The following is a 25,403-nucleotide window of genomic DNA, read 5'->3' on the forward strand; positions in this document are numbered from 1 at the left end:
TTATGAACCAAACAATGAAAAGTGATATATTGGCCACTTACATATCCCAAACACATAATGTACGATTGAAAGTGTTTCCAATTTGTAAGGAGTTAATCCCTTTTGAATGAGAAAAGATTTCCCATCCTTTAAATCTCTGCTTCTCTACATCTTCAGATAACACATTCTTCCTCCTCCAATGTCCATGATCTTCTCTTGTTTACATTTGCGTAATACCGTCACAAATGTGTGGGAGTAAAATCATCCCGATCCAAGATGGTATATTTGACTGAAAACCACTAACTGCTGATTTCACATTTCTGCAGCTTCCCACCTCATCCAGAGTGAACGGTTGATCCTCCTTAATGGAGGATAACAACATTGTAGAAATGACTGGGGATTAAGAGGCTATTCTTTGGTTTGCTTTACCATGTCTTGTATTGCCAAATCCTTTCCGTTCACTCACACAACATCATATCAAAGGATAGGGATATTAGAAACACAAAACAAGCTACTATTGTGTAAGAAGTGGGAAGAAACAAAATGATCATGTGTGTAGGCATGTCTTTGTGCGTGTGTGTGTGTGTGTGTGTGTGTGTGTGTGTGTGTGTGTGTGTGTGTGTGTGTGTGTGTGTGTGTGTGTGTGTGTGTGTGTGTGTGTGTGTGTGTTGTGGGGGGGGGGGGGGGGTAGTGAACACATTCATACACACATCATGTTTTCATTGTAACCACATTCCGAAGTAATTCAACTCCATTTATACTTGTGTTGCAAGTCTTAGCAGACATTTTGTTGTGACAATATCTCTTTTAGAAAACTGAACAATAGATGAACAACTATTTGTTTTATGGTCAGATTTCAATTAACTGCTCCAACTCCTAATTGGACAGATGGACCGCTTGCTGTGCTTTCATCAGTCTTTCCTCTTGATTTTTAAATAACTTGACAGCTGTTCTAGGAACATTGCCAACTTCATCTTGACCTACAATTAAAACAGTGTCTCAACTAATTTGAAAGAAAAGAAGATGTACAGTGCTGTCACCATCACTCTGTTTTGAGACTAGGAATGTTTGGAACAAGTTCAAATCCAACAAAATGGCCACAAACGGTCTACTAACCATATCATAGGCATTTTGGAGCCGTGCCTTGTCCTAGGGGTTAAGACCATGAACCTTTTTTTCCCATCCCTCTCATTCGTCTAATATTATCTACATAGGCATAAGAGCATGTATTTATAATGTTTTGGGGGGAAATGGCAAATACTTATATTTTACTTTGCTAGACTTGTAACTTTGTGTCTGGAGCATGTGAAATGTATTTGATAAGTTAAAATTGAACGCTTCTTGGCGAATATCCCAGAAGGAAAATTGTCTAATTGTGGCTTTTTTGTGGAAAAATGTGAACCTCACAATGTTAAATGGTACAGGAATGCACAACATGTTTAACACAACTCTCAGGAGAATGGGCAGGGATGGGATTGACAGCATGTTTAACGTCATCAAATGTAACGTCATCAAATGGTTTTACTCGGGTGTGTGTGTGGGAGTTGTCCTGAGGAAGTACACACTCTGACACTGAACCACCCAACAGGGAGGGAGAACTATGATTTAACCTGTTAACCTTTAAACTATTCCTCTTCCGTAACTGGGACAAATTGCATCTGTTGAAAATACACACCCTCAGAGCTTGAACAGCAATAGGTAAATTACCACCAAAGTGCAATCGCATGCGTATCCAATCTCACCTTATGAGTGTGACACACTGCTACTCTTTTTTCTGGGTTCAACATTACAGCTCTCATCCTAAACGAATGTAACCTCAGTGAGTATTTGGCTCTAACCCTTCTTCAACTTCTACTAAAGTATCAAATTATTTTGTGGCTTTGGACTGGCTCATCTGTGTGCACATCTCTGAGAGTGCCAAAAAAGAAATCAATGTTTACTTGAAAATCTATCTACCAGAGGATTGTGACGGCACGCTCCAGTCTAAAAGACACGCGGCCAAAGAATCCCGCCCAGCAGGATCTGGCTAACCCCAAATACAGCTGTTCTGTCCTCTTAGAAGAGCCCAAGGGAAACAGAAGGAACGGTTCAGAAAGATCAGCCTATAGGCCATGACTAGACATGCATGCTCACATATCCCAAATGTAACAATAGTCGGTTAATCCCAGTGGCATGGGACGCATTTTCTTTATAAAATTAATTTTAATCAATCCCATTTGCTAGAGAAAAACTCATACAAGGCTCTTTGTCTTTCTGCTCTATAGCATTATATTCTCATTCTTATTCTATCATTGAGCTCATTTTATTTTATAGCTAACAATTCTGTACAATTTACATTGTTTTAAAGAGGATTATAAATGGTAATTCATGACTTTACCAATGCTTTATGAACCATTGAACAAATGTGAGTTTTCAGGTTGTGAAAACTCCAACAGCGTGACACTTTCTTGGTGTTTTTCCATAAAAAATACTCCTTCAATGGACTGCTCCTCCACTTCTGGAACAGGCATGGCGAGCATCTGGACCAGAATCCATTTGTAAACAACTTTTGAACAACATTTGCAGCTGCTGACTTGATAGTGTATTTGATACTCCATCCATAGCCTACTTTAAGTAGGCTATAGAGTTGTTAATGTGTGTTAATTTTAAAACATATAATAGAAACCAGCTAAGTAGGCTACTTAGCTGGTTTCTATTATATGTTTTAAAATTAAAATCAATCTTATAAATAATACTTCTACTTTTGCTGGTGTTTCTACAATTTGAGAATTTACCACAATCCACGTTCTCAATTCAGTGTTGGCTGGCAGCTGCAGATGCTGAGGGCCCCTCCCCTCCAGCAGGAGCATAATTGGGAGTTTACCGTCTGTCTTTCCCGGGGCGAACTGCCACAGAGTAACCAGCCATCCAACACACACATACACACAGAGAGAGTGCACCGAGAGTTCAAGAGCGCAAGAGTGCGTTTGACTACAATTAAGGGGAGTGGAAATACTTTGGGGAAGTTTTAAGTTTATCCATCCATTTCCTTTTGGTCTGGACGACGTCGCGCAAGTGTCCGTGCTGAAGATTACGTTTGTCTGAACGTCAGACAATTAGGGACAGTGCCGCTTCTGCCCTCTGTGTGGGCATGTGTTGCATGTGAGAAGAGACGGAGTTAAATGCGCAGGTAAGAGGAAACAAGCAATAACGACAACGAAGATGCAAATCATGCCGTAACGTGGAACTCTGATGTACTTTTTAAGTTCATTTCATGATTTGTAGATATTGACTTTCCAATTCGAAGTAATGTGTAATGTGTAATGTCTCTTGCGACGGTGATTGATGTTGTCCAGAGCTTAGCTGATTCGAAGAAAGAGCCATGTATCAATTCAGGTTTTACTTTAATTTAATTTAATGTTCATATGGTTTTGACACAATGGTGTATGCCGGTTATATTTTACTTTTCAAAACGTATCATTCGTCAATAACGTGTCTATCTAACATTTTGATATTTCATGTACAGTATTCTATTACTTCTGCAACTTTACACATTTCCTAAATCCAACTTTTGAAAATCAGGATTTTGGGCTTGTCTCTCTAAAATGTCAACTTTTTAAGAAATTCAGGACAGCTTTTCTTCTTTTTGTATTAATGATGAGGAGCATAACCCTCTTGAATTGCTGAAAATGTAAAATAATCAAAGATCTTTACATTATGTTCAACAGAAAACAGCAATGTGTTTTTTAACGGTGCTAACACTAATGGGTTGAAAGTTTCCTTTAGGATGTAAAATCATAAATGTGGCATTAATATATTCACACTTTACAGTTAATTAAGCTGAATGTGCAACCTCATGTCAATGTGTCACAGTGTATTTTTATTTTAATCCGCTGACAGATATATGGGGCACGATAGATATAAATATATGAGAAGTTGGTTGAGTGGCAGAATGTTATGGTATACCAAATGTGCTTGACATGTGTTTAGACAGTTTTTGATGAGGGGGGTGAATGTGGGGGCTTCAACCTCAAATTAAATGTGACAAAGTGCATTTACACAGCCTTTTCACTCCTCTTTGATAATCCAAGTATTCACATTGCATCTCTCCAGTACATTAAACATGCTATAGTGAACTTACTTGCTTAACTTATGGAACTCACTGGGATATTTGTGTTTCTGTGGTTTAGCGTATTGGGAAAAAAACCAGCCATGTGGGTTTAGTGTAGTTATTTAACCATCGTTCCCTTCCCTGTAAATCAAACAGTCTCAAGGACCCACTCTGCACTTACTGTGCTTCTAAAGGTTTATCTAACTCCCTACAAGGCGCTTTGTGTTGAAGGGGTGTTATAGAGGCAGAGAAACTATCGAAGTGAGGCAGAAAGAGAGATGGGAGTTGTGCGGATATTGATTTCCCTGGCAGTGTTTCAGGGCTTTCGATCAGCATGACTGGGGAAAATAAATGATTTCTGCTTCGGGCCACAGAAAGACAACTTCGAAAAATCCTGTCTGATTTTCTCCTTTAAACATTGTCCAAACGTTACGTCACTGAAGTGGTGTCTGCCAGGAATACTTAATGCAGACCACTGTATACACAGCAGCTGCGGATGGAGCAGACTATGGGCTGCGGCTGAAATCACAACCTGGAAATGTACGTTGGGACTTGGAAGAGAATTTTGAAAAGTGACAGCATGCTTTGAAAAAGGTTTCTAGTCTAATTTCTGTGAGAGCTCTTTTATAGTTTGGAAAATAGATTTGTTAATAAGTTATAATGCGATTCTGGTACGTGGTTCCCTTCCCTTTGTTCAATGTATCAATGTTTTCAAACTCATTGTGCTAACCCTGAACCACCTGTGCTTTAACTCACCACTGTTCTTGTGTTCTATGTTGCTTGTCTGGACCGATCAAACATTACCCGTAAAATAATCACAGCAACAACATGAAGCTGTGTTATGAATGGCCTCCAGCACCATTCCTGCGCTCTGTGACGGCGTCATGGTGTTCAAAGCTTTTTCCTGGACGGTGATGAAAACTACAAACCTAAAGAGGTCTTTCTCAAAACTCAACAGGATTTGGTTGGGGAGCATTATTGAAACAGATTTGTTATCCTTTTATATGGAGTTTCCAGAATGCGTCTTTGAACACATACAAAGTAGCAAGCACCTTTACTGCAGTGGTGATGTTAGTGTGTTTAAAAAGTCTACAACGTCTAGGTGCCAATGACTTGCAGACAGACATTTCGGCTAGGTTTGCCTGCCCTGCAGCTATTTGGCCTTCCTTCTGTCTGTACTAAACTACACTGGAGCTGGGGTGGAGATAACCACATAACAAAAGCTCTCCCAGGACTAGGAAAGAACAATAGAGATACTTTCCACATTTGTTTAAGTAAGTAATGCTCTTGAAAGGAGTTGTTGCATAGCATACATGGGTGTACCCTTATATCCTCAGGCCGTCAGGAGAGTGAGAGCACTTACAACTGTCAGTCTCTGTTTAGTGTTTTCATGCCCTATTACTCCCATCTGCCTACCTCAGGATGGTATTAGCTTACACACGCACATATGTTCATACATGCAGACTCTCATACACATTCAGAGATGCAGGCTTGGGTCATGGCCCGTTCATCATGTGTAGAGTTACTTGTGTTGTTGTCCCATATTAATCGGCATGTATATCCATACTCCGTTGTCTCAGTTACACGGTTGTTTCTCTCTGTTCTAAATAGCCTCTCAACTTTGTTTCCACTTTGTTTTTCCGTAGCCATCCTCTCTACTGAAAGGAGTTAAACCCCAGATCCAGTGTCTCTTCCCGCCCCCGCTCTCCCACCTCTCCATTCAATCTTAGTGTGACAGCAGACCCGAGCTGGCACTGTCTGACAAAGATCGGAGGATTAAACAGCAACATTAAACATAAAGCGAGACTTAAACAAAGGCAACACAAGTAATATTATGTGTCTTTGGTGTATTTGGTTACCATACCAGCAGTTTCGTAGAGTATTTCTTACCAGTGTTTTCAGATAACAACTAAGGAAGGGACAAAATGTGGACAGACAGGAACTCAGGGCTGGTATTTTTATCCCTATCCTTAGGATTTTCGCCACAGACATACTCTTCACCTCCAAATAGCAAGGACTTCCACTGGAATGTAGTCCGGTCTGGGCATTACCGTCCACCGATTTCATGCGTAGAGGTTTCCCAAGCGTGATTGTCATGAGATGTCTGTTATTTTTAATGTGGTTGTAATGTGTTTATGTGATGCAGAACAGGGCCGGAATGATTCACTCTGAGAAATCTTCTCATACTCTTCTTTACTAGCAGTTGAGTTAACTGTCAGAGTTGTTTAGTTGTGTGAGAGGGGCCTCCTGAAGTCAGACAGCCGTGGTTTTCTGATTTATAGGATTTATTTGCAGGTAAATGGCTGCAGGAAATACAGACTTTCCTAATGTCAAGGGATCAAATTATCCCTGTTCTAGTCCAAGGAGAGGTATTAGATATCCCTACCTCACATGTTTTTCTACTAAGCATCTATTCATGTTTTAGGGCTAATTAATGGCTGCATTTTTAACTTCAAAGCCCATCTATGTCTTGATCACTCGGTTTGGATGATTAGGTTTTGCGCGCAAGGGGATATTTTGGCAATTTATTTTTGCATTCATTGTTTCGGAGTGATATGTAATTTCCCAAGAGATACACATTCTGTGCGGATTGATACGGTGTTTCACTCAGATAATGTGGGGTAATGTTTGTTGTTGGAATCTATAATGAATTACAGCTTGCTGCCTTGATGTTTACTTTATGACTTGACTAAACAAAGTACTGAAAAAAAGGAGCTATACAACAAAAGCCGCTGAAAAGCTTTAGTGTAGTATTTACGTTGAGGTTTTTGATCTGAGTCCAGAAAAATATTACATAGCCACGAGGATCACATGTTTCATATTTACTTGTTCTGTGGCAACAGTTAATTCTCAGCATACGGTTAAATACCATTAAGCTGTACCTAGTGTTTGATGTGTTAACATTATTAAGGCAAAATAGTTTAGATTACAAACTGTTGGACCCTATAGATGAACATTCATATTTTGTATTGGTAGCCTTAGGAGACAGAGCTGACAGTGCTATTTTCAAAAGTATTTTAGTTTGTTATTGAAATAAAAAACACAATATATACAGTGCCAAGACATAAAGCTAACATTCTGCGTCTGTATTTGAACAATGTTTAGTGTTCCTTTTTACTGCCATCCGAACTATATGTTATAGCCAGCAGAACAACTTTAATGCTTTTTCTATATGCTTTATCGTTTGTGTTAAGTGAACACACCAACAGTGTGGCCTGGTGGCTGTCCTGCATGTTCCCTTTGAGACATGAACTCACACAGACTCACTGGGGAGTTGCATGCTTGCTTAAATACAAGGTAAAAAAAAGATGATTGACTGTTGCCAAGAAAAACAACGAATGTCTTGAGAGCTAGAAACAATTACCTATGTTGTTCTGCCAGGTCAGTGCCTGTGGTCGGGGAATAAAGACAAATAGCCTTGCTAATGCACTCTGTCCTGTGGAGATGGAGGGGTTTGATAATAATGTACGCTACAGGGCACCTGGGTGTTGCTAAATGCCTCATTAGGGGTGGTCTCTGTGTGAAAATGCCCATGGCCAGAGTGCTTCTTCACCATCTGCTCCTTCCTTATGTCTGCTGACAACTTCTGTGAATATTGTTTCTTTTAAAAGTCCGGCTACTCTACATGTCTAACATATCACCCTAGTAAAAATAGATTATATCGGTAATTAATGGCTGTTGGTGAGTGGTCGTTGACTTCGCACACCATATTGGTTTGATGTTGAGCCCACCACTGGAAAGTCCGGTTTATTTGAGGTGGTGACATCTATAAAAGGCTATATGTTGGGCCGAGATCTGAAGCAAGCAGCACCATATTTGCTGCTAGCTTTAAATCTGTCACCATCGCCATCAGGATTGTTTCCCATCACCCCCTGCACCGTGTGCCGGCCATGCTGCCAAAGACAACAGGGGCTGTAGCCGCCAGGAAACAGGGGTGTTAGCTTAACTCACATGGCACAAGCTGTCTGATTCTTCTCTTTTGCACCTCTATCTCTCACACTCTTTCTCTCTATCTCTCTTTTCATCTCCATTATCCACCATTTCCGAAGTATCGACTGACTGGCAACGCATATTGTGTCCACCCTTGCTATATCGTGTGACGATCTCCTGTTGCCACTTATTTCTCAACAAATCCTGCTCTTCTAACACTTGAGCTTCCTCCTTAGTTTGGGGTGTATTCTTCCAGAGGGGTGCTGCACAGGCCTGTACTGCTGATAGATGGTGGCACTCAAGCGGTAAAGAGAGATACATTACTCGAACGCTACTCACATGGGTGAAATCGTGTCACTGCGCCCCTGAAGATACTGTAGGAAGGATGAGCCCCACCAGCAGCACTATCACTGTCGCTCACAAAGTGTGCAACGACCGCACAGCTTTAAACCGGCTCCGTTTCTCACTCTCTTTGCCGATTGCCCATCCATCACACACAGCTCTATATCTGTATTTCTAACCCTGAAGGTGTGAAGGTGCCTCAATTTGTCATCTTAAGTAAACCGCAGTCTGTTTATCAGGGTCTAATCCTCTCCAGTTTGGAGCTACGGGGTTTTGGATGTTTGCCACTCTGCCCTGATTCTCCGTAATGAGCTCAAGTTTCAAACACCAGATGCCAAAACTGGAGAGGGAAAAGAAATGAGGTGGAATGATGTTGTACTTTTACAGCTTGAATTTGTCTGCCAACATGCCATGCAAATCTGTGTGTGTAAGCTTGAATTAACGTATGTTCATTGAATGTCAATTTCTCTAATTACATTACAATATTTGGCCCTATTTATTCCCTATACTGTACGTCCAATTCTTCAACATGCTTTGTTTCAGTGCAAAGAGAAAGACTTCATTCTTAATTTACAGAGCACCTGTGATGCCAAATGCGTCTTCATCAGAGTCACCATGCTTGGTTTCAGTACTTGAGCTGTGTGAGTGTTTGAAACATCCGATCTATTCATTTAGGTTGACATTGTTTATGTTGTCACAAGACAGGTTGATTTGTGTTATCGGACATGGGGGTGGAAAGAAAGTAATGAGGGCAATTTAGCAGTAAGGTCTTTGGGGGAGGCATTCTTTTGATGCATTCATTAATTTCTTCATCGATTGTTTGGTTAATTAGTAGCTAGGTGGCTGTGGAATGTGCAGGAATGCAGGTTTAAAAACACTGTTCTTCGGCAGGGTGATGCACTACTGTACATACAGAACTGGCATACAGAATTCAGTGGAAGGTTGAGTTAAGGATGCACCCCTTTGCTTGAGTTGGCACAAAGAAAGAAACTTGTGTAATTGTGTTGATTAGAGTAAATCAGCAACAATAAACTAAGAAATACATTTCAATTCAGATACCTATGAATAACCAGAGAGTGGTTTCTAAATTCATGCAGAAGTTGTTAGTTGCTTGTAAATGAGCTCTTAGTTTCTGATTTATTTCTAATAATCTCTTATTTATAATGTTAGCAGAGAAAACAACATCCTCTCTATTGTCAGTTGCATGTCCTTTGTTTTGTGGGATGATTCTATTTGCATGCTTGAAAAAGCATAGTTTTATTCACAGAACAGGTTGGACAAGGCTATTGGAAATCAGCACATAGAAAAGAGTAACCAAACAAACCCACTGAAAAATGGACAACTTTTAATCTTACCATCTTTGCTAGTTCAAAAGGAAAACATTGCCATATGGCGGATTTCAAGTTTCATCCTCAAAGATTTCACTTTGTCCATGTTCAATTTGTACACGTCGCTCACGTCCTTCTTGCTTATTAGTGCTAGAAAAGGCAGAAAGTGTTCCCATGACTGTTCACTCATATGTCTCACTTTGCATTGAGTGTGAACTAATGTCTGTGCTACAGGCCTCTTTAATGCACTGTGAAGTCCCAGACATTACATGGCCCATTTTTTTCACAGGACATAAAGCAGGAGATGACAGGGTCATCAACCAATGCTGAAACTATAAAGCAGTATCATTTAGCTTAAGAATTAAATGAGTTATCCAAGTCAAAAGAAGATAGAGGAGATAGGGAGGACGTGAAAGAGGCATAGCCGAGTGAAAGATTGTAGAATGTCACTGTTTTGTTAGAGTGACCTTTGTTTTGGGCAAACAGATTTAAGGGCGACACAAAAGGGAAGCCAGTGACAGGCAGCAGCTGATGTAGGACGGGTAAAGAGAGGGGACATGCCTGCAGGGCTCCATGGTGAAACGACTGAATAGTCACAACAGAAACCCGTGTGCATATCCTGCGCAAAGTTAGATGAGACTGCACACACACTCATGCACACACACATGTATGATTGCTCCTCCCTTGCTTGACTCTTGACTACTCCGGTCTACCTCCAGGGTTGCAGAAAAGGATAGAGTGAAAACGGAACAAGACCACTCCAAACACCATGAAGAAAGGGGACTTTGTTAATCAGAGTCGGAATGAAGTTGGGGCTCTACACTGCATGTCTGGCAGTAATTATGGCAGCAAAATGAAGAGGATTAAGGTACTATCCCATCCAGGGTTCACATTAGTGGGATTGATGTTGTTGGCCACCCTGCCTTTTGGAGCAAGCATCAAACAAACTGTCCCAAGGGTCAAACTCAACTACAAAGGTAAGAAAAAGTTTTGATTTGTCTGAGATTTTTTTTAAATGTTGTTCCATAATTGACATTTACTTTAGTACATTTGATTACAGTTTGAACCAACATTACGTTCGGGTAATTTCATTTTACATATTTCATTGTGTGCCTACAACTTTTATCATCAGCACATTTGCACCTATCTGTACTTATTGTATATAAGAGATAAATTACCATAAGCATTTCAGACATTCAATTTGCATCTTTAAAGGCATTGTTTAGCTCTTTTTCTCTCTCCTTATAACATCTGTCCTTATGTGTCTCTCATTCTCTTGCGGTTTTGTGCACAATGCCAAGAGGAAAAGTAAAAAGAGAGTATATTACACTCAGTTGCGCTGTTAAAGTCAATGGTCTTTGAAACAACACTGTAAAGTCGAGTAGGAGCTATAAGACTCACTTACTGATTCATTAGCCCACCTCTTAATCCCCCCTGTTTGTAAAGTTAGATGGGTATGAGAATATTCCCTTGTCACTTTTTGACAAACATGCCATCTTGACATAACCGTATAACTAAAAATTGCAATCAGTTATTGAAATGTGCTGTTGTTCAGTATTATTATAACTCTTACTCTTGTACAATACAACCAATGCAGAATAACAGTTCATGGTGATGCTCTCGGTCCATTGGAGACTCTCGTTCAAGCCGCTGTGTGTATATTAGCCGGTCCCGGCAAATGTGCACTGCGTCTATGTGTTTCGTTTTGCGTCAACTGTTTGTTTTGTGCCACCGGAGAAAAGCTGAATTATGGTTCCCCCTAAAACCCATCCTTAACTCCCGTGTAAACTTTACTTCAAAGTCTCCGTCCCTTATGCGTTGTATCAACTACCAGAAACCACACAAATGAACTTCAGTCTTGGTCCATAAAATTGAATTCCCACTTGCCTAAAAGTAAACTCACTCTGACTTTAACCTCCAAAGGCACTCTTCTGGTCAAAGACTTCCAAAGCCCATGGCTGGAAATAGATACACATGTATGTCCCGTGTGTCCAACATAAATATATGTAAGTAGCTGAAGGAGTAATGATTGCTGTGGACAGTGTTTACTCAGCAGTTATTCTAGCATTTAGTCTACAGTTTGTCTCGTTTAATGTTTTTTCCTAACCCACCAGATAATAAAATAAAGCACTTTATTATTTCACATAGCATTTTAATGGGGCCATATATATGAGAAAACTTTTTTGATACTCTATCAGGGTGTGTCTCTTAGCTTTGACTATGACTAAACTTTGCTGTTCATGCAAGAGGCCTTCTGAGAAAGTAATGGTTTTCTTTTCAGACACCAGATTAACAACTGTAGAACAATGTCCATTTTTGGCTCTCTCGAATCGAAGAAGAAGCTAAATAAAAGCAAAATCACCGCCAACCCAATGCCCACATCATTCACACATAACTTGTCATCGTCTCATCAGTGTACGCTCTTCAAAAGCAACACCACCCAGCAGTGATCACTCTTCAACCATCACATAACCCCCCCCCCCCCCAGTGAAAGCACAACTCCAATGAGTGGAGGGTGAAACGATCAAAGCAAAATCATCCCTGATTGAATGAACACCTCCAAAACAACTGCCTTGTTCCCCAAACTTATGAACTCTCCACTTCAAAAACACAAGTTCAAGTTTCGTTCAGATCCACATCATATACATCGAGGCCTTCTTCCAAATAAAGTCATCTGGTTCAAATACTTTTAATATGCTGCACATTCAGATTATTGTGATGACTTTGTTCTTCATGTGCGACCAATATTAGTTCATTACGTCGTTGCAATCTGTCATTAGTTTTGTGGTGTGTATAACTCCAGAGCTACATTTTACAAGTCAAACTGTAGAGTATAAGCTCAATTTAAAGGACATTTTCCTCATAGTAAAAAGTTCCACAATATAACGCTGCAGTATTTAACTAACTAATTTCCTTAAAAACCACACATCATAACACATGTCAGTGATTCATCTGGCTGTGCAAAAAGTTCACAAGTAACGGTTTCTTTATTTATACGTTCTTATAAACATTATTGGCTGTGACGTTACTCTGTGTCTTCTGAATCCAGAGACATAACCTCATATACCACATTTTAATAAAGGCAGAACAAAGACAATGATCATGTGAGAAATACAGCCTAACCTTAGCTAGCTTAATGCAGAGCACATTAAGAGGTAGGGAAGTCTTATACATATGACGTGACTCTTCTTCCAGCACATATGGCAGATTTATATTCTGCATCATTGCAGCAACTAACATCTTTTCCACTTCCATGCTCTTATATAAAATTCAACCTTCAGAATTTTGCGGATGATTAAGCATTACCTTACTCATCCTTTGTTAGATAGTTTGCTCTTGAACAATAGCAGACATTAAATCTAGTTAATCAGCAGCACCTAAACCTGTTGGCAGCAAGCCGACATGGTGATGTCTTACTCAAATACATGTGTGGATGAGAGTGCCTCAGAGCTCCAGCAGAGGAGCTAATCAACAGCTGTTAAGGGGGATGAGGGCTCTCCTCTCTGAGAGAAGGTGTGGACCACTATAGTAAGCGGCAACAGCTAAACAGGCTGTTTGAATGGGCTCATAGTGCTACGTGTTTACAGAGCAGATTAGCGTTAGCCAAAGGCTAGCAGGCCTAATCTCACAGTGAGGTTAGTCTGCTGGGGGCATGATGTTCAGGGGTGTGAGATATGAGCATGTGGCAGTGCTGTGTGTGTTAGCTTGTGTAAAGGAGGAGGTATTAAAGCAAGATTGCGTGGTGTGGAGGGGTCGTAGAAGTTAAAATATTGAAGGTTGGTAACCTCTCCAATCCTTCACACCAAGAGGGTAATCACAATGTCAATCCTTTCAGAGTGACTCCCAAAGGACTCCCCCACACTGAGCCTGTGTTTATTCAAGGCATGTTGCTATACTGGTGAAATGAAAAGAGCCTGGTGATAGAATATATTTACTAAGATCAAGGAGATCAAGGACACAATACTGGGCTGAGAATGTAGTCAGATATGGAAGCTGTGAATCAAAGCGAAACTGCACCGTATATTTTACATTTTATGTACAGTTTATTTAAAATATACAACTATAAATCATAAAGAAGTTAAAAGCAAACTACATCATCATCCTATGGTTGAGCACCAGGTATTCCACATGATCTTATCATGATCTAATCTCACATTGCCCATGACAGGCCTATGGAACAGCTAAAGTTCATGTTTTCTGAAGATGTTCAGTCATTTGTAAAATAAGGTCTAGTCAGGAAAGATCTGAAAGAGAGATGAATGTTGTTGGACATCAAACATACATTTAACATCTGCTGTTCAACTATGATATTTATTCATGGTTTATGAAAATACCCTGATGAAGATATATCATAGTGCATGCACCAAAGTACTGTGCTGTGAAATGAGTCTGCTACTGTATCTCTTCTCTATCAGCATGTGTAGCTAAGGTGTTAAACCACAGAGGATTAGACATGTTTTAGCTCAAGCCAAGACTTGTCTTCTTTTATGTAAGAGGAAACCCAGTGCTTGTCTTTGGGATGAGTGAACTGAAGAGAATAAGTTAAACTTGACAGCCTAATCCTGCTCAAATAATTTGTCCAACATAGTGTAATTCAATGCTAGATGGTGCATTTTTAGATGTGAGCTCAATGCACACATTGTACTGCAGAGATGTATTAATCTCTTTGTTTGTGTCAATGTCTTTCTTTTACTTGCTCTGGGCCAGAACTGCTGCAAGCCGGCAGTGTATCTGTGTTTTTGGGCCCCTCCGATGGCCTCCACTCCCACTCGCTGCTGCTGGATGAGGAGAAGGGTCGTCTTCTGTTGGGAGCGAGGGATAACATCTACCTGCTCGACCCTGACAATCTGGCCAGAGCCCCAAGAAAGGTAAACCATGTTGGGAATTATACAGAATATGCAAATTATATATAGAACAATATTAAACATTCCAAGGCCAAGATTCAATCTAGTGCAATACATAAACAGCAGATTGTGAGTTTGTAGCTGTCACGGCCATTTGTTATACATGACAGGTTGTTTTGGTATACTCTGAAGTGTTTACAGCTGTTTTAAGAATCCCCAACACCCTCTGACCAGAAAATAGTGGTCTAAGATATTGAACTTTCAATAGGAGATGGAGTATCTGCTCCACACAGAGTAAAATGACCCAGTCCTTAGACATGCAAACGTCCTAATATCCTCTGTCATTTACTGTTAACAGCTCAGTATTATATAGATCATAAAGACTCCACATGCTTCAGCCCATGACCCTTAAATGAAGCTTGTCATTAATTGGGGTGATTTTCTTTCCCCCATTTGTTGTAAAGCTGAATTGAACCCTGACGTGTATTGTTTTAGAGAAGAGCTCACCTTTCAGTCACCAACAGTCTGAAACTGTCTGTCGGGCGAGGTCAGGGTCACCATGTTGGAGGACACACGCACAAGTATAAACACATTTAAGGACTACACACACTCACACTTACACAAACACACAAATGCATTTGGACAGATGCCATATGTTAAAGTTTGTAGATGTGAGTGTGTGTTTATGCAGCTGAGGTTGATCCGCAAGTGGGACGACTGTGTGTTTATTTGATTTGTATCTGGTTATTTTAACTCTTAGTGTTGTCTTTTTGTTGCCTCGATGGTTATTGATACTGATGCCAGGGAGATATGCACCGAACGTTTAATTGTCTTTGCCCTCTGGGACCAGCCCTTTACAGTGAATATGATCTAGAAAAGCAATCTTGGTGTTTATCAGTTAATGAAGAGACATACCTCGAAGAAAGGGACCCTCTGGTACTGAAACACAAACAAATAATCTCTGAGCAAACCTTCCAGGTGTTTCTACCTTGATTTTTAGCAGATAGCTGCTATGTTGTTAACTTTTTACTACAGTCTTTAACAATCCACACATGCTATGGTTAAACTGGGCCACTGATTACTTCATTTTCTGAACTTTAAAACCAGTTTAAGACCTTCACAGGCTCCACACCGTACTCAGTCGACACATCATGTTGTAACACTGGCTTTCTGTATGAATTCCTTTGCGGCATTGCATTGATATGGAATCATAAGATGTTTTAATATTTATGCAAGCGTATGTTGACCCATGAATATGTTTGGCGATAGCTCTCCTTGGTAGGATTTAGGGGAGGTAACACGCTAAGCACTTAAGCCTGTTATAACACATGTGTGAACAGGATGGGGAACATTGATTTTATACGTCCATAGCTCTCTCGTACCAGCACCTGGAGCCGTTAATTATTGTACAACTGAGTTCAGCTTTTTAATAATCCTCAATTGTCAAAGAGAGAGGTGAGGAGTGAACATTTTGCAACGCTGATTTTATTTATATAGCACTTTCAATATTACACTGGAAATTGTGCAGGCCAAGGGGGAGTACAATGCAAAATTAAAAATAACAGAAGACCAACCGATACAAACGCCAAAAGTTCAGAGGGAAACAGAAATATAGAATAATATTATGCCTCTGAAGGGGATTTTGTATTGAATAAAGAACTATGGTACCTGTACTTCTCTGGTACTTTGTTCCACAGTTGAGAGGCCTTCACTGTAAAGGACTGGCCTCCTCTTGCGTTTAGCCTTTAAGAGCTACTATAAAGGACTATCTGGAGGATTGTGAGTTGCACTTAGGCTCATTTAAGGTGAGGGGGTCATGAGTTTACTCAGGAGAGCCCATTACATCGATCCATGAAATCTTATATTCTACTCTAAAGTGCATAGAGATTAAAGATACTAAAACACGAGTATTATGCACTCCCCTTTTAGATGTTATGAGAAGTCTTGTAGCTGCTTTCTGAACCTTCAGCAGGTTGAACTTGTTTATTGTTATTTCATTATTTAAAAAGGTGTTATTGCATTTCAACATCCTGGCACAGATGCAATTAATATGTTAATGACAGTGTGCAAAAAGGCTTAAACACCTAAATTATAGTTACATATACTTGGAAAATAACTGTGTGAGGATGTATTTAGCATTTGAGATGTGAAAATGTTCTTCCTTTTTTTATCTGCCATTAGATTAACTGGCCTGCTCCGAGGGACCGAGTCGAAATGTGCAAACTGGCAGGAAAAAATGCAAATGTGAGCACTTGACTACTTCAAATCATATCATCTCTTCATCATTTTATAATAGCTAATCCTTGCCCTTTTTTCTGTCCCTGCTTGTCGTAGTTGGAGTGTGCTAACTTTGTTAGGGTCCTCCACAACTACAACCGAACACATGTTTATGGCTGTGGGACAGGCTCCTTCCACCCCACCTGTGCTTTTATTGAAATCACTGGCCGCAGAGAGGTAAAGTAGACATGAGAGAGAGAACATTTTGAGTAGTTCATTTTGACACAAGGTCAGGATTTAATTTAGTGAAACTTTCTCTTAGGATGGCGTGTTCCAACTGCTGTCGAGTACAGTGGAGTCTGGCAGATTGAAGTGTCCTTTTGATCCCCTGCAGCCATTCACCTCGGTCCTCACAGGTACCATCACAGAACACTCTGACAGGCCTTTTTTGCCTTATCTGTCCCGCACCAGATTTCTTTGGCTTCACGCACCATTAAACCAGGAATAAATGATGTTTCTCCTTAAGTCTCTACTCAGCTATTTGAGTAAATTTGCATTTGTCATGTGTCTGTTTTCCTGGCACTTTTCTGTCAATTATTTTGCTCAAGAAAGCAAAGCAAGCAGACATTTCCCAGGCAGCAACACAGTCACTTGGCAGACACTTGTAAACAGCAAGTGCTTTTGAGCCTTATCTCTCCTTCACATGTTTGTTTCTTGAAATGTTTTTGTAGATGAGTTCACCGAGGTAAGTCAATGAAAAATGGAAGGAGCGAACTAGAAATGGAAACTGAAATTTGAATAATTTTCTTCTGGTGTACATGTTTAATTAGATTGTGAGAGGCTACTGCTCTTTGACTTTCCTTGTACAATAATCTTCTATATGTGTGGTGATTGATTGACCTTTGCTTGTAATCCAGATCAGTACCTGTATGCCGGCACATCATCAGACTTCCTGGGCAAAGACACAACGTTCACACGCTCCCTCGGCCCTCCACCTGACCAGCACTACATACGCACTGACATGTCTGAAGAATACTGGATCAATGGTACACACATGCTTGCACATATCCACATTAGCACGCTGAGTGCACTCAAAACTTGTTATTGCTTTTTCGCCTCTCCACTGATACAAAGAGCCTCTCTGTGCCCTCAGGATGGTTATTGGCATTCCAATGCGGAGGAAACAGCCCACTTATTCATTAAGCTGGAACTTTTATATGAATGCCATAGCTGAACAGGGACCGCACCTACGGGGGGAATTTACAGTGTGCCACAAAATTCACAAGCTTAGTCACACAAGCGCAAAGCCACACACACATTTACACACACACACGGGCATGCCCAGTCATCACTGATGAAGGAAACTTCTCTCTGTGTTTACAGTCTCCAGTCTCAAGTGTTTTACAGCCACTGATGGGTCGTCGTGTATCAACAGTTGTCACCGGGATCTAAATCCTTACACATGGTCTCCACATTTCACAACCAGGCATTCAGAGATATTTGGAGTAATTACGTCACCGTCTCTCTATAGGTGTTTGAGGACTGCTTGTGTTGGCGCAGGGCAGGCAGAGAGAGAGAGAGGGAACACGTCACCTCTTGCAGTGTTTCTGCCTTTGTTACTTCTTTCCAATGCTGCAGCACTAACACTGACCTTCTGTCGCGTGTGTTAGCAGCATACATTAAGCAGTTCCTGTCGGAGAATCACCCTCTGGGGTTTGGCTCTGATTCTAGGGGTGGAGCTAAAGTGAAGTCATTTCTCTGCAATACTTAAGTCTTTGGACTTGTTCCCGCCTGAGTCATGACAACATGCTGTTGATTGTCTCCTTTCATCACTGCTGCTTTCAACATCATATCTAGTATGCATTGTTTATCCTGTCACACTGTGCAACAGCTTAACATGGTTATCACTGATTAATCTAAGCATGTTTGTTTTCTAATGTGTTAACTTGTAATATTTACTGTAGCACATTTATTTATAATACATCTAACAGCTATAGCTACTAATAATTAACAGATTAAGATTTGAAACACAAATGTTTAGGATCATTTATAAAATATTATATATTTGTTTGAAAAACACTTCGATGCTCTTTCTTTTTTGATCTTTAAAGCTGCAGTAATCAGTATTTTCAAATGACCATCTCTCATGGTAACCAACTTTGCAGTGTCCCTCGCGATCTTTCACAGAAAAGCAGAGCAAGAAGGACAGTTTATGTTGGTCTATCCATTGGGTGCCCAGAAACACAAATAGAAAAATAATGCTAATGTTGTTCTGTGTCTATTTGATGTAAATGGGACAAAACTGTTTGCCAACATGTTCAACTTTTTAAATGTTTTTTGATGTTCTTTATTTGTTTTCAGTTTGCTTTTACTTACTGCTCTTACCTAAATAGCCTGGCATATCACTGCATTAGCCCATGTATCAAACTGTATGTCAAATTGAATGTACATGCAGCCTATGCATAAGCTTACTTCACATCATTACATCATAAACCCAGCTTTCTGTAGGAATAGTGAACGTTTGTAAATAAACAAGTGCTAGGTGTAGTGTTAATCCCACCTCAAGGCTGCAGCTCATGGCAAATCCATTACCTGACTTATTTTAACAATCCCCCCTCTCTTTTCTTTTCTCCCTGCTTCAGAGGCCAGGTTTATATCGGCTCATCCCATTGCAGACACCTACAATCCAGATGATGATAAAATATACTTCTTCTTCCGCGAGGTTTCGTGGGAAGGCAATGACAAGAGCATCCTGTCTCGAGTGGCTCGTGTGTGCAAGGTGAGATATTACACAAGAGGGAGGAGGACAGTGCATAGGTATACAGAGGCATGGTGGTGAGGATATGACATATGGGGGGACAGGTTGTGGGGAAAGGGGAGGGTTAAAGCCCAAACAAGCATACTTCTACATTACACAGACTATGGGAACCATTTGGTAATATGAATGAGTGAAATGGTGCATGTAAGATAAAGTAGGTAGGACTATAGAGGAAAATAGCAGGAGGGAGTCATGACTCCTATAGTGATCTGATGGTCTTAGGGTCTTTGTGGCAGCCACTACAGAAGTGTTTTCTGGAGGAGGCCTTCCTGATACATTCTCCTTTTGTAGTCATTCAAAAGAGTCTGTCAGGGAGTAAATCATGTTTTAGCCTCTTTGTACCCTGCTGACGGGGCATTCTCAGTTCTGCTGCTTACATTGTCACTGAGATCGATTATTTGCACCATCTCATTGTCATATTTCTATAACCAAAAGGATTTGCTTGCCTTATCCATTCAAAGGGTAATAAAGAAAGGCTATTTTGTGTGGTTCCATTACATTACATGAGACTATGTTCATATGGCAGATGTTTTTTGTCCAATGCAACTTACAGTCAGAGCATTCAGCCTCTACTGGAACAAGAGCTACATGTCATCATTTACAAATGGCTAGAAATGCAATGCATGCAAAACTACAAAGTCAAACAGAACCATTTTTTTAATCAAAAATTCTGTTCAGTTGTTAGATGCTGCAAGACATCTGAGAGGCGTATCATGTTTCACTGCCCATTAAGTTATATTTGTCAGCAGGACAAAACAACTGTTAGCTCGGATGGCACTGCACAGCTAACTGAGGACAGAACAGATTCATAATTGGGGACCTTTTGTATACCGTACAGTGTAGCATTAGTCATTCCAAAAGGGACTAGCCCACACAGCAATTTCCTATTAGCATTCGGAGGCCTATTGCTACATTCTTAGAAAAAAGCTTTCATCGTGTTTATGACTTGGGAGTAAGCTGTAAGGCAGACTGGAAGGACATTCCTCTGGATTACAGTCTTTTTCCTTCTCTTTCAGCTATCTCTCTCTCTCTCTTTCTCTTTCTCTCTCTCGCTCTCGCTCTCTCTATGTTGTTTTTTTCCTTTATTTTCAATAATCAAAGAAGTAAGGGCACTTCACTTCAAGCGCTTTGAAGATTATCACCATTGTAAAACATCCTCATTAAGGGCTTCCATTTTTTTGGAGTGTGTTTTTGTGTGTCGAACCATAACAGCCTTTCCTGTACAACTAAAGCTTATTAAGGTCCTTACACACCATGCCGATTTTCGGCGTCGATAGATGTCGGGCCGTCGATGAGCGTCGTGTCGCCCTACTCAGATTGGTGTGTCTTGGTGTGTACTGCACCGTCGTGTCTTTTCGGCCGTGCCGACAACTTCCGCCGCCGATTCGACATGTTGAATCGGGAGGCTGTCGGCCAAAGGCTGTCGGCCAAAGAAATCACTCTGATTGGCTGTTCAGCTTAGCGAATCAGTACATGAGAAGCGCAACGGAAATGAGGGACCCAAACAAACTATTAAGAAGGCAAATCTGAGATTTCATTTAACTCCAGCTCTCTACACAGGTTCGGGAAAGCCCCATGAGCTTCTCGCTGTAGAGTGAAAAAGGTCCTTACACACCAAACTGACACCAAAGAACACCAAAGAATACGTCCCGACGGAACGTCGCCTCACCTCACGTCCTCACGTCGCCTCACCTCATGTCGCCTCGCCTCACGTCTCCTGTGTCTTGGCTATGTGTCGCACTGGAACACACCGCAAAGACTTCAGCCGACGGCCAAGTTGCACGTACGAACTGCGCATGCGTGAGTGGCAATAACTCTCCTTACCAGCAGGCGGCGGTAGTGTGTATTCGTCATTCAAAAGAGGCAACAACCGGAAGACAGACTGCGTGATAACCGAGAGAAGAAGAACAGACTGCGTGATATAAACAAACAACAAATAGTGTGTGTGTTCCATTTTCACTCTACAACGAGAAGCTCATGGGGCTTTCCCGAACCTGTGTCGAGAGCTGGAGTTAAATGAAATCTCAGATTTGCCTTCTTAATAGTTTGTTTGGGTCCCTCACTTCCGTTTCGCTTCTCATGCACTAATTCGCTAAGCTGAACAGCCAATCAGAGTGATTTCTTTGGCCGACGGCCTCCCGATTCAACAAGTCGAATAGGCGGCGGAAGGTATCGGCACGGCCGAAAAGACACGACGGTGCAGTACACACCAATCTGAGTAGGGCGACACAACGCTCATCGACGGCCCGACATCTATCGACATCTATCGACGCCGAAAATCGGCTCGGTGTGTAAGGACCTTAAGTTGGTGAATCCACATTTAATGGGCAGGATCTCTCAAGTGTTCTACTCCTTACAAAGAGGTGCACTTGAATGCTCTTACATTAGCTCATTAAAGGTCTCTACTTAAACAGCAATTCATATGCTAAGATAAAACCTGCATTATCAGTCTGCAGCCTCGCTTCATTTCAATACTTTTCCAACATGCTGCACTTTTGTTTGTTCCTATCTCGCTTCATGTTTTATTGTCGGCTCTCTGTTTTCCTTTCTTTCTCTTCCTTTCCCTTTTCAATTACCCCCGACTGTCTTTATACTAACAAGTAGGTCTCCTTTGTGCTTGTTAAATAAACAGATTCAAACCAGCGGCATGCGGTTTACCTGTTTATTTTCCTTATTAGCGCAGGAAATCAGTCAGGCTGCGATGCTGCGTGCCTGTTTGCAAAACCAATAGATTGATTACAGTTGGTTTGTGGTAAAGTACAAATTGTATATTTATTATTTGTGGTTGTCCGTCTGGTTATTTGAGACAGCTGCAATGTGCTGACTATAGTTTTCTTAGAGTGACTGTGGTTGTGTTTCAGAATGATGTGGGTGGGCTGAGGAGTCTGACCAATAAATGGACCACCTTCCTCAAAGCCAGACTTATATGTTCCATCCCTGGACCGGACGGAGTGGACACACACTTCGATGAACTTCGTAAGTGATTGTAGGATTAAATGTGAAAATCTAGGCCACTATAATACATTTTATCTTTCAAATTGGCCTTCTGAGAGCAGTTAAGAAAGGGACAGCATTTCCAACTCGGCAGTAGGAAAGTGGTAGACATTTTTTTTGAGTGCAGATAAAGGTAAACAAACAAATATCCTTTATTTTGTTCCCCCTTTTTCCAATAGAGGACATATTTATGCTTCCTACCAGAGATGAGAAAAACCCCAAAGTGTATGCAGTGTTCACCACCTCCAGGTAAGTTAAGTATTAATCATACTATCATCAACATCAAAGGCACTTTCTCTTGAACCCGTTCCCTCTTCTCTCAGCTCAATTTTCCGTGGCTCAGCAGTGTGTGTGTACAGCATGGCGGACATAAGAGCTGTGTTTAATGGACCCTACGCCCACAAGGAGGGGCCCGACCACCGATGGGTAGAATACGAGGGAAGGATACCCTATCCCCGTCCTGGAACGGTAGGTTACCCACTAAAGGGAACGACATTAAAAATGATTTTCTATTCACAAGTTGGAATATAATCCTCTATGTTTTTGCTAATTACAGAATAATAAACATGGCCTAATTTAAAAGTACTGGATTCAAAGAGTGACATGTTCATGATGCTGTAGGTTATGCATGCTCACATCTGCGCATGATGTATGACATAACCTTGGCTTTGAAGAGGTTGCTCAACATATTAATCAGACTCTTGTTTTATTTTGTTTACAAAATGTAATCAAGGAAGGGAAAGGGATGTATGGGGAATTCAGTGTATGCTTCAGGTGTGCAGCTGTTAAAGCTTTAATATATACAGCATGGGGGACCTTGGGTGACACAGATGTTCCAGATGTGCTTTGCCTACGCAGGGTGTCCGCGGGGTCTTAAAAAGTATTAAAAGTTGATAAATCAATTTAGCGAAAATGAATGCTATTAAAAAGTATTAAACGGCATTTTCCAAGGTATTACATTTTGTAGCTTGTTTTCAATAAGTATATAAATGGTCCAAAGAGGTTGTATTCTACAGTGTGCCTGAATGTAATCATTGCGTAGGTGTGTAGTGTGATTCTGTGTAGTTTATTTATGGCATCCCGTTGGATTTGACGTCATCTGAACAGGACATTGCACGCTCACTGCTTGATAGCGCGCGAAGGTCCGTTTACGCCGGTTGTTAAACAACATCGTTATGGGGAAATGCAATTTTGCGTCCAAATGGTTGGAAGATAAGGAGGAAGGACAATCAATACTGTATATAGTAAATGTGAGGTAAAGTGTGTCGCCAATGTAACCGGTTAAAACTCCAAGTGGCGATGAGGTCTTAAAATGTATGGAAAGGGTCTTAAAAAAGGTCTTAAAAGGTATTAAATTTGACTTCAGGATTCCTGCATACAGTATACCCTGCTACTGCTGTTCTGCATTTGACCACCAGAGGGAGGCATGCACCATTACATTTTTATACACAAACCACTAGGTGAAGGAAATATGGGAAACATACACAAGAGACACTCAGTGCTTTAAATCATCATGTCATTTTGAACATTTTGAATAAGATCAACATTTTGTTTGTCCTTCAGTGTCCCAGCAAGACATATGACCCAAGGATCAAGACCACCAAAGACTTCCCAGATGAGGTGGTCAGTTTTATTCGATTCCACCCTCTCATGCATCACTCTGTGACTCCTCTGACTGGCCGACCCGTGTTCACACGCGTCCGAGTGGACTACACCCTGACTCAGATCGTGGTGGACAGAGTTTTGGCAGAGGATGGACAATATGAGGTCATGTTTCTGGGAACAGGTGAGAAACCCACCTCTCCTCTCAGTCTTCACTTGGAGTTCTATTTTTGACCAACAGAGGGCAATAAATCACCATAAATTGTCATCAGCCATTGACACTTTTTTCCTGATGCGATTATGGTCTAGTTGTTAGAAAGATTTATGAACTTAAGGTTGCAGTATTCTTACTATGGTACATTTTTAACAAAGCATTTCTCAAAATAACGTCCGAGGAATGTGGAAATTGTGTCAGTCCCTTAGAGAACAAGAGTAAGAAGAGTATCTCTAAGGACCAAAAGTGCTTGTTTTATTGATACAAATACAATATTCATACCTGGCTGGTTCAAGTAATTCACATTTGAATGGAACATTGATTTTGTGTGGTTTGCTTGATTCATCTCAATCACCCCTTTTGCTTCCCGTCTCACTCTCTGTCGTAGATGCCGGCTCAATCCTGAAAGTGGTGAGCATCACTCAGGAGAATTGGTCAACAGAGGAAGTGGTGCTCGAAGAACTCCAAGTTTTCCAGGTTTGTGCACACACACAAATACAGAAACAGATACACAGATTTTCATTCACTTCAAGTCTTTGATAAACGATGCCAACTGTCCTCTAGCTTTCCTCCATGGGATAGTGAAACATTAATCATGCACAGCTAGAAACTGTGCACCACAGATGGATTTTTCTGAGCTATTTATCCACAAACTCATCTGTTACGCAAAGTACTCCCACAGTGTGTAAATATTGAGGTGATAAAGCTGGTGACGTTTATTTGTTTTACTTTTTGCAGGTTCCCACTCCCATCCTCAGTATGGAGATGTCTTCCAAACAGGTTCGGCATCATTCTCGGCATCATTTTACTATTTTCAAGTTGTGTGTATAGGTCTGATGTGGCATGAAAAAAATCTGTTTTTTCCCCAATTCATAAACTATTCAATTTCACCCTCTCTCTTTAGCCATTTTTGTATAGCTCTCTCTCCCCCCTTGCCTCATTATCTTAGGGTCAGGGGTGTCAGTAGACACTTCAACTCCAATCATTGCTTCCATAAATCTCCAGCAGTGTTCACCCTGTGTGTGTGTCTGTAAGTGCATGCTCG

General features: G+C 40.8%; 1 protein-coding gene across 2 annotated transcripts in view; it reads left to right on the plus strand.

Moving 5' to 3' along the window:
* Nucleotides 1–2,873: 2,873 nt before the first annotated feature.
* sema3d (sema domain, immunoglobulin domain (Ig), short basic domain, secreted, (semaphorin) 3D) overlaps nucleotides 2,874–25,403 on the plus strand; it is a 33,276-nt gene continuing 10,746 nt past the window's right edge. Inside the window, exons 1-14 of one of the 2 annotated variants that reach the window (XM_034141827.1) lie at nucleotides 2,874–3,148; nucleotides 10,389–10,646; nucleotides 14,377–14,537; nucleotides 16,695–16,757; nucleotides 16,848–16,967; nucleotides 17,053–17,146; nucleotides 17,648–17,776; nucleotides 19,373–19,509; nucleotides 22,410–22,524; nucleotides 22,722–22,791; nucleotides 22,866–23,010; nucleotides 24,106–24,328; nucleotides 24,747–24,835; nucleotides 25,097–25,138. In XM_034141827.1, coding sequence (XP_033997718.1) covers nucleotides 10,439–10,646; nucleotides 14,377–14,537; nucleotides 16,695–16,757; nucleotides 16,848–16,967; nucleotides 17,053–17,146; nucleotides 17,648–17,776; nucleotides 19,373–19,509; nucleotides 22,410–22,524; nucleotides 22,722–22,791; nucleotides 22,866–23,010; nucleotides 24,106–24,328; nucleotides 24,747–24,835; nucleotides 25,097–25,138 — 1,596 coding nt within the window. In that variant the 5' untranslated portion in view covers nucleotides 2,874–3,148; nucleotides 10,389–10,438. Of the gene's footprint in view, nucleotides 3,149–10,388; nucleotides 10,647–14,376; nucleotides 14,538–16,694; nucleotides 16,758–16,847; nucleotides 16,968–17,052; nucleotides 17,147–17,647; nucleotides 17,777–19,372; nucleotides 19,510–22,409; nucleotides 22,525–22,721; nucleotides 22,792–22,865; nucleotides 23,011–24,105; nucleotides 24,329–24,746; nucleotides 24,836–25,096; nucleotides 25,139–25,403 lie in introns of those variants that run through there. The other variant, XM_034141828.1, reaches the window with a different exon arrangement.

This window comes from Trematomus bernacchii, unplaced genomic scaffold (genome assembly GCF_902827165.1).
Source record: "Trematomus bernacchii unplaced genomic scaffold, fTreBer1.1, whole genome shotgun sequence".
Taxonomy (NCBI): Eukaryota; Metazoa; Chordata; class Actinopteri; order Perciformes; family Nototheniidae; genus Trematomus; species Trematomus bernacchii.